This window comes from Astyanax mexicanus, chromosome 3 (genome assembly GCF_023375975.1).
Source record: "Astyanax mexicanus isolate ESR-SI-001 chromosome 3, AstMex3_surface, whole genome shotgun sequence".
In the NCBI taxonomy this organism is placed as follows: domain Eukaryota; kingdom Metazoa; phylum Chordata; class Actinopteri; order Characiformes; family Acestrorhamphidae; genus Astyanax; species Astyanax mexicanus.
This window is the reverse complement of record NC_064410.1, coordinates 8382539-8401596: the sequence shown is the minus strand read 5'-3', so window position 1 is coordinate 8401596 and position 19058 is coordinate 8382539. Positions and strand designations below refer to the sequence as shown.

The 19058-nt window shown below is 43.6% G+C and overlaps 1 protein-coding gene across 4 annotated transcripts in view; it reads left to right on the top strand.

Annotated features, from left to right (window-relative positions):
- LOC103041816 (glutamate receptor ionotropic, NMDA 2B) overlaps window positions 1-19058 on the top strand; it is a 118011-nt gene that overhangs the window by 90852 nt on the left and 8101 nt on the right. For all 4 annotated transcript variants that reach the window (XM_049475777.1, XM_049475775.1, XM_049475776.1 and 1 more), the window contains 5 exons: window positions 1620-1745; window positions 7259-7488; window positions 11592-11752; window positions 13666-13853; window positions 16097-16335. In XM_049475777.1, coding sequence (XP_049331734.1) covers window positions 1620-1745; window positions 7259-7488; window positions 11592-11752; window positions 13666-13853; window positions 16097-16335 — 944 coding nt within the window. The remainder of the gene's footprint in view (window positions 1-1619; window positions 1746-7258; window positions 7489-11591; window positions 11753-13665; window positions 13854-16096; window positions 16336-19058) is intronic.

Sequence of the window (19058 nt, the reverse complement as noted above, 5' to 3'; positions counted from 1 at the left end):
CCCCCAAATTGTCTAAATACAGACTGATTCTGCCCCAGACTGCCTAAATACAGACTGATTCTGTCTCCAAACTGCCCAAATACAGACTGCTACTTTTCCCCAAACTGCCTAAATACTGACTGATTCTGTCCCCCAAACTATTCCGAAACAGACTGCTACTGTCCCACAAACTTCCTAAATACAGACTGTTTTGTCCCCCCAAACTTCCTAAATAAAGACTGCTACTTTCCCCAAACTTCCTAAATACAGACTGTTTTGTCCCCCAAACTACCTAAATACAGACTTCTACTTTCCCCCAAACTGCTTAAATACAGGCCTCAACTGTCCCAATACATGCAGCCACTTTCCCCATTATATATAGCTGCTGTCCCCAAAACTGCCCCTTTAAATACTGCCCCCAAACTGACTGCTACTGTCCCCAAATCTGCCTAATTACAGACTGCTACATTTTCCCAAACTGCCTAAATACATACTGATTGTGCACCCAAACTGTTCCAATACAGACTACTACTATCCTTCAAACTGCCTAAATACAGACTGCTACTTTTCCCCAAACTGCCTAAATACAGACTGCTACTTTTGTCGCAAACTGCCTAAACACAAACTGCTACTTTTCCCCAAACTACCAAAAACAGACTACTACTGTTCTCCAAACTGCCTAAATACAGACTGCTACTGTTCCCCAAACTCCCTAAATACAGACTGCTACTTTTGTCGCAAACTGCCTAAATACAAACTGCTACTTTTCCCCAAACTACCAAAAACAGACTACTACTGTTCCCCAAACTCCCTAAATACAGACTGCTACTTTTGTCGCAAACTGCCTAAATACAAACTGCTACTTTTCCCCGAACTACCAAAAACAGACTACTACTGTTCCCCAAACTCCCTAAATACAGACTGCTACTTTTGTCGCAAACTGCCTAAATACAAACTGCTACTTTTCCCCAAACTACCAAAAACAGACTACTACTGTTCCCCAAACTCCCTAAATACAGACTGCTACTTTTGTTGCAAACTGCCTAAATACAAACTGCTACTTTTCCCCAAACTACCAAAACAGACTACTACTGTTCTCCAAACTGCCTAAATACAGACTGCTACTGTTCCCCAAACTCCCTAAATACAGACTGCTACTGTTCCCCAAACTGCGTTAATACAGACTGCTACTGTTCCCCAACCTGCCTAAATACAGACTGCACCTGTCCCCCAATCTACCCAAACTGCTGTAATACATACAGCTATTGTCCCTCAAACTGCTTCAATATAGACAGCTACTTTCCCTCAAACTGCCCAAAAAGACTGCTCCAGTGCAGACAGTTACTGTCCCCTGAATCATTGCATTAAAGACTGCCCCAACACAAACTTCTATTGCCCTAACTCCAAACTGCCTCAGTACAGACTGGTAGTGTACAGACTGGTACTCTACAGACTGATTGTGTAAGACTACAGTGTCCCAGTTCTCAATGTTGAGTGTGCTTCTGGTTGGTGCCAGTTGGCCCATACTGACACTGGACAGTCCAGACTGCTGCTGGTTCTGCTGTAAATGTTTAGAAGGTAGAAGGAGAGTGGTGATCTGTGGTGTTTAAGGTGCTGTGTGTGTGTGTGTGTGTGTTCAGAGCCCTTCAGTGCGGATGTGTGGGTGATGATGTTCGTCATGCTGCTGCTGGTTTCTGCCTTCGCCGTCTTCGTGTTTGAGTATTTCAGCCCTGTGGGATACAACCGCTGCCTCGCCGACGGACGGGGTGAGTTACTGCACCTGCACCCGGGTGCAGTGTGTGAGGATGTGTGTTCAGCTGAGGAGGATCACTGTCAGGTGACACTGGCACCCTCTCGCACTCCGCCTACACACACACACACACAGACGCACACACACACAGACACAGACACACCGACAGTTGTCACTGTTTACGCAGGTTTTCCTCTCTTCCTCATGTGGGAGTTCAGTCACCTGCTACCCATCTTCCATATTCCCACATCTCCCTCTCTCTCTGTCTCTCTTTCTCTCTGTCTCTCACACTCTCTTTCTCTCCCTAACCTGTCTATCTGTCTGTTTTGCATTCATTTCCATATTTTCAGGAGTGTGGTGTCATCGCTGACAGAGCGTGGAGCGTTAGATCTTCCAGTAGAGGGAGAGGAAAAGAGAGAGAGAGAGAGTAAATCAATGCCTCTCTTTATGATTGGTCTATATTTATATCATCCTCTCTGCGGAGGTTAGTCTGGAGGATCCTCCCTGCGGGCCGACCAGCGCAGCTCCAACGCTCTGAAAGCTGGATCAGAATATACTCAAAATATACTCCAGCAGTGAATGTTCAAGCAGCTACAACCTTCAGAGCAGGAGCTGGTTACACAACCCTCCCAGCGCCTCTCAGCGGACTGAGGACCGCCACATACCGAACAGGAGGGGAATAAACAACCCCAACCGCACCCACCGCCACTCAACACACCGTTTAACCATTTTACTTCCACACACATCTCCAAACAGAACCTAGAAACACTCAGAACAGCAAATTTCTGGAGTTCAAAAATCTGGGGTTAAACAATAAAAAATGTGTGAAAGTGTTAAATTGTGTGAGTTTATTCTCCAACTTAAACTACAAGTTGAGTTGAGAGGAACTCTTTGGTGGTGTAGAGTTTATTTCAGAATTTATTCCAAGGTGTTGAGGAGTGTGACTGAACTCTCTAGTGGGCGTGTCCCCCAATCCTAGCTTATCATCATTGTGTAGTCTTGTCCACCAGGGCTGCCTTCCATTCATGCTAATTTATATAATGGTTGTTTGACTGGCCGATGTGTTGTCGGCTATAAGAGCAAGTTACCTTCTTATCTTCTGCACTGTTAAGTGTTGCAAAGTGCTGGCAATGCACTGAAAACTGCAATGCAGGATTAAAGTTGCCATGCAATGAAAAAATATACACTGGCGTACGCTTGTTGAAATTGAGTATGAAATTGTTATTGTAATCAGCAGTGTTAATTTTGTTGAGGAATAACTTTCGTCATAGATTTCGTCAACGAACCTTTTTTTCAAGAAGAAAACGAGACGATAACTAAAAAAATCTGTATGAAAAAATAAAAACAAGGACGAAATTACCTGAGATTTTCGTCAACGAATAAAACGAGACGAGAAATGTGTGGCAGAAAGGTAGTTTTGTGAAAGGTAGGGACCAGTTAGGAAGAGATCCACCATAGGTGGAGAGGCGGGACAAACGGGGCACTTATCCAATCAGTGCCAGTTTCTTTTGCAGCAGCGCGGACCTGGTCAGATACAAAACCCGGGTAGACTCGAAACTCAAAATAATGAAAATAAATGTTTCGTTTCGTATAAGTGTATAGTTAATAATTCAAGGAAACTGATTAAAAGCATTAACATTTACACCCTTTACATTTTAGTCGGCTAAATTGACTGTAGTTTTAGTCGACTATATTCTTGTGATACTTAGTCGACTAAAACTAGACTAAAACTAAAAACATTTCAGATGACTAAATTATGACTTAAACTAAATTAATATTTGTTGTCAAAATTAACACTGGTCATCAGTAATTATGCTTTTTGTTGCCATTTTTACTCCTAAATCTTTCAGGGTTTTTAAATATTACAGTGTTTTAATAATATCAGTTTAACAACAGATTTGTGCATAAATTGTTAACACTGTAAATGAGTTGTAAGAGCTGTATTTTACTCTAGATGGGATAAATATTTTAACTCCCACAACAGTTTAGATTTAACTCCTGAACACAGTTAAAAGGTCAGAAAACTCCCAGAAAAGAGTCACTTTAACTCTGTCATAGAGTGTATTCGGTGGTCACGCATATACAGTACAGTTTGGACACACCTTCTCTTTTTCAATGCGTTTTCTTTATTTTCATGACTATTTACATTGTAGATTCTTACTGAATCAAAACTATTCTTATCAAAACTATGAATGAACACATGTGGAGTTTTATGTACTTAACAAAAAAAAGGTGAAATAACTAAAAAACATTATATTCTAGTTTCTTCAAAATAGCCTTTGCTCTGATTACTGCTTTGCACACTCTTGGCATCATTCTCTCAATGAGCTTCAAGACGTGGCCACCTGAAATGAAAAGTTTTCCAACAGTCTTGAAGGAAGGAGTTCCCAGAGGTGTTTATTAGCGCTTGTTGATCCTTTTCCTTCTTCATTCTGTGCTCCAGCTCACCCCAAACCATCTGGATTGGGTTCAGGTCCGGTGACTGTGGAGGCCAGCTCATTTTTTGTTAAGTACAAAAAACTCCACATGTGTTCATTCATAGTTTTGATGCCTTCAGTGAGAATCTACAACAGGGGTGTCCAAACTTTTTTGTTGGGGGCCAGAAGGAGAAATATATTTGAAGTCACGGGCCACACTCTGTAATAAAACATATAATGAAATATAGCACTTTAAATAATACTTTTTTCCTGATTATTTCATTTACACACCATTTTACTTGACTAACTATCTTTATCTTTGACAGCGTTGTGTAAACTAAGATTTTTCAAATTGATGTTTAATTTCATGATGTCTCTTAATATTAAACTCCTTAATTACGGCAACTTTTAGACTCTTTGCCCCGTTTTTCTGCGCTAGAAATGCGCACCCTCTCCGCTTTTAGACTCTTTGGCCCGATTTTCTGCGCTAGAAATGCGCACTCTCTCCGCTTTTAGACTCTTTTGCCCCGTTTTTCTGCGCTAGAAATGCGCACTCTCTTCGCTTTTAGACTCTTTTGCCGCGATTTTCTGCGCTAGAAATGCGCACTCTCTCCGCTTTTAGACTCTTTTGCCCCGTTTTTCTGCGCTAGAAATGCGCACTCTCTCCGCTTTTAGACTCTTTGGCCTGTTTTTCTGCGCTAGAAATGCGCACCCTCTCTGCTTTTAGACACTTTGCCCTGTATTTCTGTGCTAGAAATGCGTACTCTCTCCGCTTTTAGACTCTTTTGCCCCTTTTTCTGCGCTAGAAATGCGCACTCTCTCCGCTTTTAGACTCTTTGCCCTGTATTTCTGCACTAGAAATGCGCACTCTCTCCGCTTTTAGACTCTTTGGCCCGTTTCTGACATCTAGCATTCAAACTTTGAATCTCACATTATAAAAACCTGCTTAACAGCGGGCCAACTAATGTAAATAGTCATGAAAATAAAGAAAACACATTGAATGAGAAGGTGTGTCCAAACTTTCGGCCTGTACTGTACACTTGATATTAACTCTCTGGGAGTTTATTCCAAAAAACAGAATTTGCCGTGCATAAAGACGTCCTCCACTCCTTATAGAACCGGCACAGAGCTGATGTCATGTCTGATATATTCACTCTGAAGGAGCGAGCAGCAGCGACGGCTGAGTCCCAGTTCCTGACCGACCTTCTGTCCTGCTGCTCTCGCTCTCCTCACTTCAACCTGCTCATGTGGATACACCTGCTGCTCAGCTCGCCAGTGTCCGCTGAGGTCATGAGCTGCAGATTAGGCAGAACTGAGGTGAGACGTGAGCAGAACCGACAGGAAGTGAGAACAGAGAGCAGGAACAGAGCAAACCACTGCCTCATTCTGCAGAGCAGAGTACGCTGGTAGGTTAAAGCATTAAACTGGCCAGAAATCTGAACATCCAGGAACTCTGGTCTCTGCAATCCAGGAACTTGACTCTGGCTGTGTGGCTGTACACTACATGTTTTAAAGGGAGCTCTGGATAATGTTTGGATCACAATGTTTGAGTCAAAATGTGAACACAGTTTAAGATGCACCTGTTGCTTCATACACAGATGTGCAAATGCACACACACAGCTTGTCTAGTCCCTGTAGAGAACTACTACCAATATATTATAACGCTCTGTAGCAGATAAACAACAAACATTTAGATTAAATAAGTTCAATTTTTTTTATATAGCACTTTTTAGAAGTGTTCTCACAAAGCAGCCAAAAAAAGTCCAAGCCTCTTTTTATGAATATTTTATTTATTTATTTATTTTTTTTTTTTAGAGCAAAACATCACCAGATACATCACCCTAAAACAAAGATGCAACAAGAAATAAACTAATACACAAACAAATCACCTCAAAATTATATAATATGATATAAGAAAAAAGAGAAAACAATATATTATGGCTGTTAACTTAAAATCGTTAACACACACAATTAACTTGGAATCAGTTAATTACGCCATCAAGTTTGTTAACTACGCCGTAATCTTCCCGGCCCTCAACCAACACGTTTAATTTAGCTAATCTGCTGATTATACACAGTTTAATCTGATATATTAGCCAGATAATATACTGCTATGAACAGACGCTGTCTCTGCTGCTCCATGCTGTTTACACGCATGGCTTGTGCAGCGTTTACTGCATCTGCGCTGCACGTCCCATTGAAAACAGTTTGAAAGCACTCCCTCTTTTTACTTTTTTTTTTGCTCTCATGCCAGACATCTCTGACCAATCAGAGACCAGGTGCTTAGAGCCCATTTTGGTGCATATAGGTTTATGCCTAATGCTCCAAGTAAACAAACTCATCAACTGATCCGGACCATAGAAAACAACTACAGGTGTAAAAAAACGCTCTTTCATACTCAGCCATTAAGATCTAATACAGAAATCCTTACAACCAAGCTGAGATGTTTACAATAAAGTGAAAATCTATCATGCATTATTTATTATATTTAGGGAGGAGAACTGCAAGTCATCTGTAGGGAGATTTGAAAAAGTATAGCAAAGGTGAGCAGCACATATAGAAGTTGTTCACGGATTCCCTTAAACCAAACTTTATTCTTTATTCTAGGTGCAAAAAGAAGGCAACCTCTCTCAGCCAAAGGGAATTATGGGGGCACAGGACCAGCTAATAGGAATTCTTTGTTGAGCCAACAAAAGCACAAAGGAAATATTATCCCGTTTTTTTAAGCGTTCTGGAGGGTTATATCAGTAGGGGCATTGGCTCAGGTTCTTATTAAAGACTGTGGAGAGAGTAGAGGTCACAAATCCCCAGAATCTCCCCAACAAAACTTCCAGTCCTTTTTTAAGAAGCACAAAGGCAACAACCCCTGGTCAACACCGGACAACACAACAAATAAAAGAATACAACATGAACCTATTGGCACCATGCCATAATGCCGAATGTGTGAGCTAGAGGGGTATAAAGCCCCTCAGCATGGAGCTGTAGAGGAGTGGAACTGGAAACAGAACTGATCAGACTGCTCTCAGGCAGCTCTGTTCTCCCCTTGTACACGTTCTGGTGAATGTCTTTTGGTTCTACAGTGTTTTTTAATGATGTGGTTGTTTCTCCTCAGAGCCCGGAGGTCCGTCGTTCACCATCGGGAAGGCGATCTGGCTGCTGTGGGGTCTGGTCTTCAATAACTCTGTCCCTGTGCAGAACCCTCGTGGCACCACCAGTAAGATCATGGTGTCCGTCTGGGCCTTCTTCGCTGTCATCTTCCTGGCCAGCTACACTGCCAACCTGGCGGCTTTCATGATCCAGGAGGAGTATGTGGACCAGGTGTCTGGCCTTAGCGACAAAAAGGTACAACACTCTGCTCTCTGATTTGGTGTGTGTATACTGGTGTAACTCTGCTTGATAAATGTGTGTATAGTGGTGAAAAAGTACTAGTCTAGTGTGTATACTGGTGTAACTATACTGGTTGCGTATTACTGTACTGGTGTAAATGTACCTGTTGAGTGTATGTTAACAGGTGTAAATGTAGAGGTTTAGTGTGTGTTTGCTGGTACGACAGTATTGGATGAGTATTGGATTTTTACTGTATTGGTTGGATGCTGCTTTTTGTTAAATAAGGTTTTTGTTGGATGCACTGTGTTTTGTGCGTGAATGTGAACATGAGAGTGTGCATGTGAGAGAGATCTTTTTAAATCAATAAGAACTTAGTAAGCGATGTTCATTGTACAGATAGCGTTGGGCATGATGAAGGGAGTTTCAGAAATGATGGCAGTAGTGTCAGACATGGTGGAGGTAATGTTGTGCATGGAGGAGTTACAATAGGACATGGTGTATTAAGCGTTGAGCATGGTGGAGGTAGTGTCGGGCATAGAGAAAGGAGCATCACGCAAAGTGAAGGGAGTGTTGGGCATGGAGGATGTAGTGTTGGGCACGGAGGGGGAGGTGTCAGGAATAGTGAAGAGAGTGACAGACATGTTGGGCATGGTCAAGGGGGTCGCCTGGCCTGGGCTTCTAGGGCTTTAGCCCCGAATAATTTTCCAGTAGCCCCGAATCGTTGCGCTCAGCTCAGCTGTATTGTTAATGAGGAGACAGGCCACTGAGAATGGTATCAGGGGAATTGGGTATGGCATCAGTCATAGTAGAGTGTTGGGCATGGTGGAGGAAGTGTCTGGTATGGTGGAGGGAGTGTTGGGCATGGTGGAGGAAGTGTCTGGTATGATGGAGGAAGTGTCTGGTATGGTGGAGGGAGTGTTGGGCATGGTGGAGGAAGTGTCTGGTATGGTGGAGGGAGTGTTGGGCATGGTGGAGGAAGTGTCTGGTATGATGGAGGAAGTGTCTGGTATGGTGGAGGGAGTGTTGGGCATGGTGGAGGAAGTGTCTGGTATGGTGGAGGGAGTGTTGGGCATGGTGGAGGAAGTGTCTGGTATGATGGAGGAAGTGTCTGGTATGGTGGAGGGAGTGTTGGGCATGGTGGAGGAAGTGTCTGGTATGGTGGAGGGAGTGTTGGGCATAGTGGAGAGAGTGTTGGGCATGGTGGAGGAAGTGTCTGGTATGGTGGAGGGAGTGTCTGGTATGGTGGAGGAAGTGTCTGGTATGGTGGAGGGAGTGTTGGGCGTGGTGGAGGGAATGTTGGGCATGGTGGAGGAAGTGTCTGGTATGGTGAAGGGAGTGTTGGGCATGGTGGAGGAAGTGTCTGGTATGGTGGAGGGAGTGTTGGGCATGGTGGAGGAAGTGTCTGGTATGGTGGAGGTAGTGTTGGGCATGGTGGAGGAAGTGTCTGGTATGGTGGAGGGAGTGTCTGGTATGGTGGAGGTAGTGTTGGGCATGGTGGAGGAAGTGTCTGGTATGGTGGAGGGAGTGTTGGTCATGGTGGAGGAAGTGTCTGGTATGCTGGAGGGAGTGTTGGGCATGGTGGAGGAAGTGTCTGGTATGGTGGAGGAAGTGTCTGGTATGGCAGAGGGAGTGTTGGGCATGGTGGAGGAAGTGTCTGGTTTGGTGGAGGGAGTGTTGGTCATGGTGGAGGAAGTGTCTGGTATGGTGGAGGGAGAGTTGGGCATGGTGGAGGAAGTGTCTGGTATGCTGGAGGGAGTGTTGGGCATGGTGGAGGAAGTGTCTGGTATGGTGGAGGAAGTGTCTGGTATGGTGGATGGAGTGTTGGTCATGGTGGAGGAAGTGTCTGGTATGGTGGAGGGAGAGTTGGGCATGGTGGAGGAAGTGTCTGGTATGGTGGATGGAGTGTTGGGCATGGTGGAGGAAGTGTCTGGAATGGTGGAGGGAGTGTTGAGCATGGTGGAGGGAGTGTTGGGCATGGTGGAGGAAGTGTCTGGTATGGTGGAGGAAGTGTCTGGTATGGTGGAGGGAGTGTCTGGTATGGTGGAGGGAGTGTTGGGCATGGTGGAGGGAGTGTCTGGTATGGTGGAGGGAGTGTTGGGCATAGTGGAGGAAGTGTCTGGTATGGTGGAGGGAGTGTTGGGCATGTCGGAGTAAGTGTCTGGTATGCTGGAGGGAGTGTTGGGCAGGGTGGAGGAAGTGTCTGGTATGGTGGAGGGAGTGTTGGGCATGGTGGAGGAAGTGTCTGGTATGGTGGAGGGAGTGTTGGGCATGGTGGAGGAAGTGTCTGGTATGGTGGAAAGAGTGTTGGGCATGGTGGAGGAAGTGTCTGGTATGGTGGAGGAAGTGTCTGGTATGGTGAAGAGATTGTTGGGCATGGTTTAGGAAGTGTCTGGTATGGTGAAGGGAGTGTTGGGCATGGTGGAGGAAGTGTCTGGTATGTTGGAGGGAGTGTTGGGCATGGTGGAGGGAGTGTCTGGTATGGTGGAGGGAGTGTTGGGCATAGTGGAGGAAGTGTCTGGTATGGTGGAGGGAGTGTTGGGCATGTCAGAGTAAGTGTCTGGTATGCTGGAGGGAGTGTTGGGCATGGTGGAGGAAGTGTCTGGTATGGTGGAGGGAGTGTTGGGCATGGTGGAGGAAATGTCTGGTATGGTGGAGGGAGTGTTGGGCATGGTGGAGGAAGTGTCTGGTATGGTGGAGGAAGTGTCTGGTATGGTGGAAGGAGTGTTGGGCATGGTGGAGGAAGTGTCTGGTATGGTGGAGTAAGTGTCTGGTATGGTGAAGAGATTGTTGGGCATGGTTTAGGAAGTGTCTGGTATGGTGAAGGGAGTGTTGGGCATGGTGGAGGAAGTGTCTGGTATGGTGAAGGGAGTGTTGGGCATGGTGGAGGAAGTGTCTGGTATGGTGGAGGGAGTGTTGGGCATGGTGGAGGAAGTGTCTGTTATGGTGGAGGGAGTGTTGGGCATGGTGGAGGAAGTGTCTGTTATGGTGGAGGAAGTGTCTGGTATGGTGAAGGGAGTGTTGGGCATGGTTTAGGAAGTGTCTGGTATGGCGGAGGGAGTGTTGGTCATGGTGGAGGAAGTGTCTGGTATGCTGGAGGGAGTGTTGGTCATGGTGGAGGAAGTGTCTGGTATGGTGGATGGAGTGTTGGTCATGGTGGAGGAAGTGTCTGGTATGCTGGAGGGAGTGTTGGGCATGGTGGAGGAAGTGTCTGGTATGGTGGAGGGAGTGTTGGGTATGGTGGAGGAAGTGTCTGGTATGGTGGAGGGAGTGTTGGGTATGGTGGAGGAAGTGTCTCGTATGGTGGAGGGAGTGTTGGGTATGGTGGAGGAAGTGTCTCGTATGGTGGAGGGAGTGTTGGGTATGGTGGAGGAAGTTATGGGAATCGTGGCAGAGTCGGGTATCACAAAAAATGAGAAAAATATTATATAGATGTATTACACACAGAGTGATAAATTTTAAGTGTTTATTTATTTTATTGTTGATGATTATGGATTACAGCCAATGAAAACCCAAAAATCAGTATCTCAGAAAATATGTAAGACCAATTGGTACTTTTGGCAGTGTGGGCAGTGTGCCAAGTCCTGCTGGAAAATGAAATCTGCATCTCCATAAAAGTTGTCAGTAGCAGAGGGAAGCATGAAGCGCTGTAAGATTTTCCAGGAAAACAAAACTGCACTGCCTTTAGACTTGATAATAAAACACAGTGGATCAACAGCAGCAGATGACATGTCTCTCCAAACCATCACTGATCATCAGTGAATTTTGCATTTCAAGCACATGAAGGCCATACTACCTACTGAGTAACATTATGAGTTACTGTGATGAAATTCACAAAAATTGGATGTTTTACTTTGATTTTCAGTGTGAATTAATGATGATTTTGTTTTCTGTTGAATGTTATGTCATTTTGTTCTCAACTAATTACACTTTTTTTTTAGCAGAGTATTTACCACCCTGTTATCTTATACACCTGAGCAGTGCTGATTCTGTGAACTGATGCTTTTTTTAAGCTTGGAAAATTCAAAATGATTCACTGACCTCACTTGCTCTTTCTCTCTCTTGCGCTCTCTCTCTGTCTCTCTCTGTCTCTCTCTGTCTCTCTCTCTCTCTCTTTACAGTTCCAGAGGCCTAATGATTTCTCACCCCCATTCCGCTTTGGAACTGTCCCGAACGGCAGTACAGAGAGGAACATCCGCAATAACTATAAAGAGATGCACTCCTACATGGTGAAGTTCCACCAGCGCAACGTGGATGAAGCTTTACAGAGCCTGAAGGCCGGGTGAGCACCAGAACACACACACACACACACACACACACACACACACTACAAAGTTTGTAGTTGTGTCTGAAAGTAAAGTTGTTGAGACCTTTGTGTGTGAATGTTGATCTGCTGGACATGTGTGGCTAATTAATATTTTGTACTGGATACTGCGCATTTTATATTGGATTCTGAATAACTTATAGCAGATACTGAATAGCTCATAAGGAATACTACATTATTACTCGTAGTAGTTATTTAATATTCATTATAGATACTGAACAATTCATAGCGGATACTGACTAATTCGTAGTACATTCATCGTCGTACATTAATTCGTTAATTCGAGTCATTCATTGTGTATTCTGAATAATTGATATTGGATACTATATGATTTGTAATGGATACTAAATTATTCATATTGACTACTGAATAAATCATAATGGATAGTAAATAATTCAGTGGATATGAAGTATTTTATAGCAGATACTTAGGCCTGTCACAATAAAATTTTCAGGACGATATATTGTCCCAGAAATTATTGCGATAAACGATAATATTGTCATTTTAAAGCACCACTATAGAATTTTTTTTTCTGCTTCTGGGCTCCCAAAGGTGCTTTAAGTTAATGTGCCACACTAATAAAATACTAGCATAATACTATTACACCATTTTACAGTTAAACTAACTTTATATTATTGAGAGCAGACATTAGGCTCCCAATATAAAAATATTTTAATATCCTAAATAACTAAAACAAATAAAGTACACCCACCCTGCGTTCTGAAAAACTGCACTAAATATTAAACAGACCTTTATTCAAAAAATAAAGTAACAACAAATAGATTAAAGTAACATTTACATTAATTATTTTTTTTAAACTCTGAACACATGGGCACTTGCAGATTCCTTTTTCTGATCATATATGTATATGCTGTAAAACACACATTAGCTTAGTCCATATGATCGAAGACACACTGATGGCTCAGCAGGCAAGAGCTCTTGCTATAAATAAATTTTTTAATGTAACTGCCAGACTAATTCAGAGCAGGAACACCAGCATGTTTACCGTGTGGGGCTTGAGGCAGGATCTCTCTGGGTGAACACTTTTTATATTCAGTATTCAGCTGGATGAATTGGGCTGGATGGTTGTGCTTTAAATAAGATCTCAGGTTAGTAGTATTGCCAGCTTTTGTTTCCACTGTTGTGAAACCTTGTAAACATACCGGCTGATTCACGTTGACGGTTTTCCTCACTCATTTGGCTTAAAGCCAAAATACTCGCACACCGGAGCCGTGGAATGCGATTTTAAAACACAGCCCATCCCGGACTAAACTTTCTCATACGTTCTCTAAAGCTGTTTAGTTTTGAGAAAGTCCAATTAGCCTCGAATACATTTGCTAGCTAACACATCTCCCCACACACACACTCTCTCTGCTGTGTGTACGAGTGCGTGTGTGTGTGTGTGTGTGTGTAGCGGCACGTCACTGCTCACACTCACTGCTGCATAAACTCTGCCTGCACTCAGTTTCTAACCGATAGATGTCGCTGTCTGACAGATCCGGTGAGAGCCAGCGAGAGAGCAGCGGGACTCGCTCTCTCATGTAAACAAATCCACGCGGAAACACGTGGCTGTTATTGACGTCGGCAAAATTATCGCGATAAAAAAAAAATTATCGTACGATAAGTCGATAATATAGTTATCGCGACAGGCCTACAGATACTTAATAATTCTTAGTAGATACTGAGATACTAAGTGATTCATAATGGATAATAAATAATTAATATCGGATACTGAATAATTTGTAGGTACTGAAATACTGAGTATTTCATAATGAATACTAACAAAAAAAAATAACATTGGATGCTGAGTAGTCAGAGTAAATACTAAATGAAATGGTGTGTGTTTAAATGTGTGTGTGTGTGTGTTTCAGGAAGCTGGATGCGTTTATCTATGACGCAGCGGTGCTGAATTACATGGCTGGGAGGGATGAGGGCTGTAAGCTGGTGACGATCGGCTCAGGGAAGGTTTTCGCCTCTACGGGATACGGCATCGCCATCCAGAAAGATTCTGGCTGGAAACGACACGTCGACCTGGCAATCCTACAGCTGTTCGGAGACGGTACACTCACACACACACACACACACACACACACTTCAGCTCAGGCTCTACTGCAGTGGCCTACATTGCACTAGTGGGTGTTTATGATGTGGAAACATCTTGAAACAACCATGTGTATCTAATAGAGGTGTGCCAAAAAATCGATTCACATAAGAATCTTGATTCTCATTTACTACGATTCAGAATCGATTTAAAATGTCCCAAAATCGATTCTGAGGGGCGGGTTTTAGACTGATTTTGGGCTGGGTATTTTTGTTGGACCTGGCAACCCTGGGGATAGCGCTTGTCCTTTCAAACGGAGATCTTCCAGACACACACAGAGCGTAGGTGTTTGAGAATCACCGGTAAGATGGCAGAACAAGCACTATATTACATTAGATTAACGTGTAGTTTCAATGTTTTATGGCAGAATGCTTCATAACAAGCATAAAAAAGATCGCTAGTAGTTAGTTTCAGTAACTGTTAGCTAGCTAACTAGCTAACTTTCCAGTTCCACCTTAAATAACGCTACAGGTGGCAGCGGGCTGCAGCATTTAAGGCGGAACGGAAAAATACAATAAGCTAATCAGAGCTAATTTCAGCTCCTCATCACAGAGGAATTAAGGAATGGACAATATGAATTAATTTCTCCACCTCCTGCCCCCTTTCTGAAGAAATACAACGACCTTAAATTAACTAGTTAATCAGCAGCTGCTCCTGAACTTTAGCGCTCCACTGCTATCATCACATCAGCCCAGCAGCGTCACCTACACACCACCGCTAGTAGCCTGGTAATAAAGCAGTGTTATTTATTATTTATTTATTGTTCATTAACGTCATTGTGATATCCCAGTGATTCCTCTGTCACTGAGGACCCACATTCCTGCACATTTTATTGTTTTTGTAACACATTACCTGCTCCAGGACCAGTGTATATTATGGAGGGGTTTTTTTTCAATAAGATTCATAAGCCAGAAGCAGAAATTTTTATAATTCAAATCGTTTTGAATCAAAAATCGATTTTGAATCGAATCGTGGCCCCCAAAATCGGAATCGAATCGAATCGTGAGATAGTAAACGATTCCCACCCCTAGTATCTAATATCTAAAAGTGAAAATGAGGATACGGCCACTACAGACACAAGACTAACACACGCCTCCTCCAACATGTGTGAAGCGAATCAGCGCAGTTTTCAAACTGCTGCTGATGCATCACTGCCGAGTAGCCAACGCACTCGGAGGAAAGCGCAGCGACTCAGTGACTGTGTTCCGATACCCACCCAGAGAGAGCAAGGCCAATTGTGCTCTCTTTAGGGGCTCCAGCAGCTGATGGCAAGCTGCATGACTGGGATTTGAATCAGCGATTTCTCGATCATAGTGGCAGTGTGAACCACACAGAGCCCTACGTATAAAGCTTTTTAATAAGCCCCTTTTTCTGCATATCCAAGATCCTATAAGAATGAATGGGATGCACACCCGCACGCTGTCTCGTGTCCAGACCTGTCAAGAGCTTAGTCAGCGCCAAGCTCTCAAAACCCAAGCAAAACAGCTAAAACAACAGTAATCAAACTTTTAAACAGGCATTTAATGGCTTTTTGAAAGGTAGATAAGAGCGTTTTTCTAGGATTAAAAGCATGAATCCGGCTGTAACTGGAAATATCTGCGCTGCAAAACTGTGCTGGACTGAGGTGCACAGCTTTCAACACGTGCTCACGTTTACAAGCATGTGACCAACCATGTGGAGGAGGCCATGCTGCGGTTACCTCGTGTTTACTCCTGCCCCTCCTCCCATCGTGCTCCCCCTCCCCCTTACGCTTCTCAGGCAGCAGCAGCCTGTCACTCACACAGACACAGAGACAGCGCTGTGTATCTACTGTACTTCTTGTGTCAAGAGTTGCAACATGCAACATGACGCGTTTGATTTAATTGCCTTAAGTGACATCACACGTCCTGCGATGTGTGTGTGTGTGTGTAAGCTCATTGGTTCTCTATAGATTTCAATGTCATTTTACAGGCACACACGCACACACGCACACACACACACACACACACACAGTACTGTGGCCCAAATACTGAAACTTCTCTCTCTCTCTCTCTCTCTCTCTATTTGTCTTACACACACATTTAAGAGGGAAACATAAATATACACATGTAAATTTTCTAGTGTCTCTTATTGCTCTTTGTTTTTATTTTTTATATCATTCTACAATTGGTTTGTGTGTGTGTGTGTGTGTGTGTGTGCGTGCATTGGTAAAACAATCCCAGGTGAGATGGAGGAACTGGAGGCTCTGTGGCTGACAGGAATCTGCCACCATGAGAAGAACGAGGTGATGAGCAGCCAGCTGGACGTGGACAACATGGCGGGAGTGTTCTACATGCTGGGAGCAGCGATGGCCCTGTCGCTCATCACCTTCATCGCAGAGCACCTCTTCTACTGGCAGCTCCGCTTCTGCTTCATGGGAGTGTGTTCCGGAAAACCAGGCTTCACCTTCACCATCAGCAGGGTGAGATACACATACATGCACACATGCACGCACTGCTGAAGTGTTAATTGACTGCAATGTTTTCATTCACAGAATATGGATCTGATGCATTTGGACTATGGATGTTCTCTTTTGTATGGGTTAAGGTTCTGTGATGTGGGTTCCCTGCTTTAAGGTTTTCAGGTTGTCTGCAATAAGGGTTTGAGGTTGTTTGCTGTAGGGTATGGAGGTTTCCTGATTTTGTGGAGTAGAATGTGGAGCTTCTGTGCTGTTGGGTTTGGAGGTTCTTTGCTGTAGGGTATGGATGTTCTTTCTATAGGGTTTGTAGGTTGTCGCTTGTAGGGTTTGGAGGTTCTTTGCTGTAGGGCATGGAGGTTCCTTGCTGTAGGGTTTGTAGGTTCTTTGCTGTAGGGTATGGAGGTTGTCTCTTGTAAGGTTTGTAGGTTCTTTTATGTAGGGTATGGAAGTTCTTTGCTGTAAAATTTATAGGTTGTCTCCTGTAGGGTATGGAGGTTCTTTGCTATAGGGTTTGTAGGTTGTCTCCTGTAGGGTTTGTAGGTTCTTTGCTGTAGGGTATGGAGGTTGTCTCTTGTAGGGTTCGTGGTTATTTGCTGTAGGGTATGGAGGTTCTTTGCTGTAGGGTTTGTAGGTTGTCTCCTGTAGGGTATGGAGGTTGTCTCTTGTAGGGTTTGTAGGTTGTCTCCTGTAGGGTATGGAGGTTGTCTCTTGTAGGGTTTGTAGGTTCTTTGGTGTAGGGTATGGAGGTTGTCTCTTGTAGGGTTTGTAGGTTATTTGCTGTAGGGTATGGAGGTTGTCTCTTGTAGGGTTTGTAGGTTATTTGCTGTAGGGTATGGAGGTTCTTTGCTGTAGGGTTTGTAGGTTGTCTCCTGTAGGGTATGGAGGTTCCTTGCTGTAGGGTTTGTATGTTCTTTGGTGTAGGGTAGGGAGGTTTTCTCTTGTAGGGTTTGTAGGTTCTTTGCTGTAGGGTATGGAGGTTCTTTGCTGTAGGGTTTGTAGGTTGTCTCCTGTAGGATATGGAGGTTCTTTGCTGTAGGGTTTGTATGTTCTTTGCTGTAGGGTATGGAGGTTGTCTCTTGTATGGTTTGTAGGTTCTTTGCTGTAGGGTATGGAGGTTCTTTGTTGTAGGGTTTGTAGGTTGTCTCCTGTAGGGTATGGAGGTTCTTTGCTGTAGGGTTTGTAAGTTGTCCCCTGTAGGGTATGGAGATTCTTTGCTGTAGGGTTTGTAGGTTCTTTGGTGTAGAATTTGAAGAATCTTTGCTGTAAGGTTTGAAGGATCTTTGTTGTAGAGTATGGAGGTTCTTTGCTATAAGGTATGGAGGATCTTTTCTTTTGCTATAGGGTTTGGAGGTTGTCTCCTGTAGGGTTTGTATGTTCTGTGCAGTAGGGTTTGTATGTTCTATGCAGTAGGATTGGTAGGCTCTGTGATGTAGGATTTAGATGTTCTGTGCTGTAGGGTTTGGAGAGTCTGTTGTAGGATATGGAGGTTCTTTGCTGTAGAGCTTGGAGGTTGTCTCCTATAGGGTCTGGAGGTTCTGTGCAGTATTTGTGCAGTTTGAGAGGCCCTTTGCTTTAGGGGATGTAGGTTCCTTACTGTAGGTTTTGCAGGTTCTCTTGTAGGGAATGTAGGTTCTTTGCTGTAGGGGATAGAAGTGCTCTGCAGTGGGTTATGGGGTTTCTCTGATATACGGTTTGACAATTTTCTGCTGTATAATTTAGAGATTCTCTGTAGGGTTTGGTAGTTCTATGCTATGTGGTTTATGGAGGTTATGTGCAGTAGGGTTGCTGTAGGATTTTTTGGTTCTGTGATGTAGTATTTAGAGATTTGTTTACAGTAGCATTTGTAGGTTCTGTACTGTAGGATTTGGAGTTTCTTTGAGGAAGGATTTGGAGTTTCTTTACAGTAGGATTTGTAGGTTCTGTACTGTACGGTTTGTATGTTCTGTGGTGTAGGATTTGGAGTTTCTTTGCTTTAGGGTTTGGACTGTCTTTACAGTAGGATTTGTAGGTTCTGTACTGTAATATTTGGAGGTTCTTTACAGTAGGATTTGTAGGTCCTGTGCTATAGGAATTGTATGTTTTGTGCAGTAGGATTTTTAGGTTCTGCGTTGCAGGATTTGGGCTCTCTTTACAGTAGGATTTGTAGGTGATGTTTTATTTGGAGGTTCTTTGCAGGAGAATTTGTAGGTTCTGTACTGTAGGATTTGTAGGTTCTTTGTTGTAGGATTTGCAGTTCCTTTGCTGTAGGATTTGGAGTTTTTTTACAGTAGGATTTGTAGGTCCTGTACTGTAGGATTTGTCATTTCTTTGCAGTAGGATTTGTAGGTTCTGTACTGTAGTATTTGGAGTTTCTTTGAGGTAGGATTTGGAGTTTCTTTACAGTAGGATTTGTAGGTTCTGTACTGTAGGATTTGGAGTTTCTTTACTGTAGGATTTGTATTTTCTGTACTGTAGGATTTGGAGTTTCTTTGAGGTAGGATTTGTTGGTTCTATGCTGTAGTATTGGAGGTTCCTTGCAGTAGGCTTTTGAGGTTCTGTGCAGTAGGATTTGTAGGTTCTGTGCAGTAGGCTTTTGAGGTTCTGTGCAGTAGGATTTGTAGGTTCTGTGCAGTAGGCTTTTGAGGTTCTGTGCTGTAGGATTTGTAGGTTCTGTGTTGTAGGATTTGTAGGTTCTGTGCAGTAGGATTTGTAGGTTCTGTGCAGTAGGATTTGTAGGTTCTGTGTTG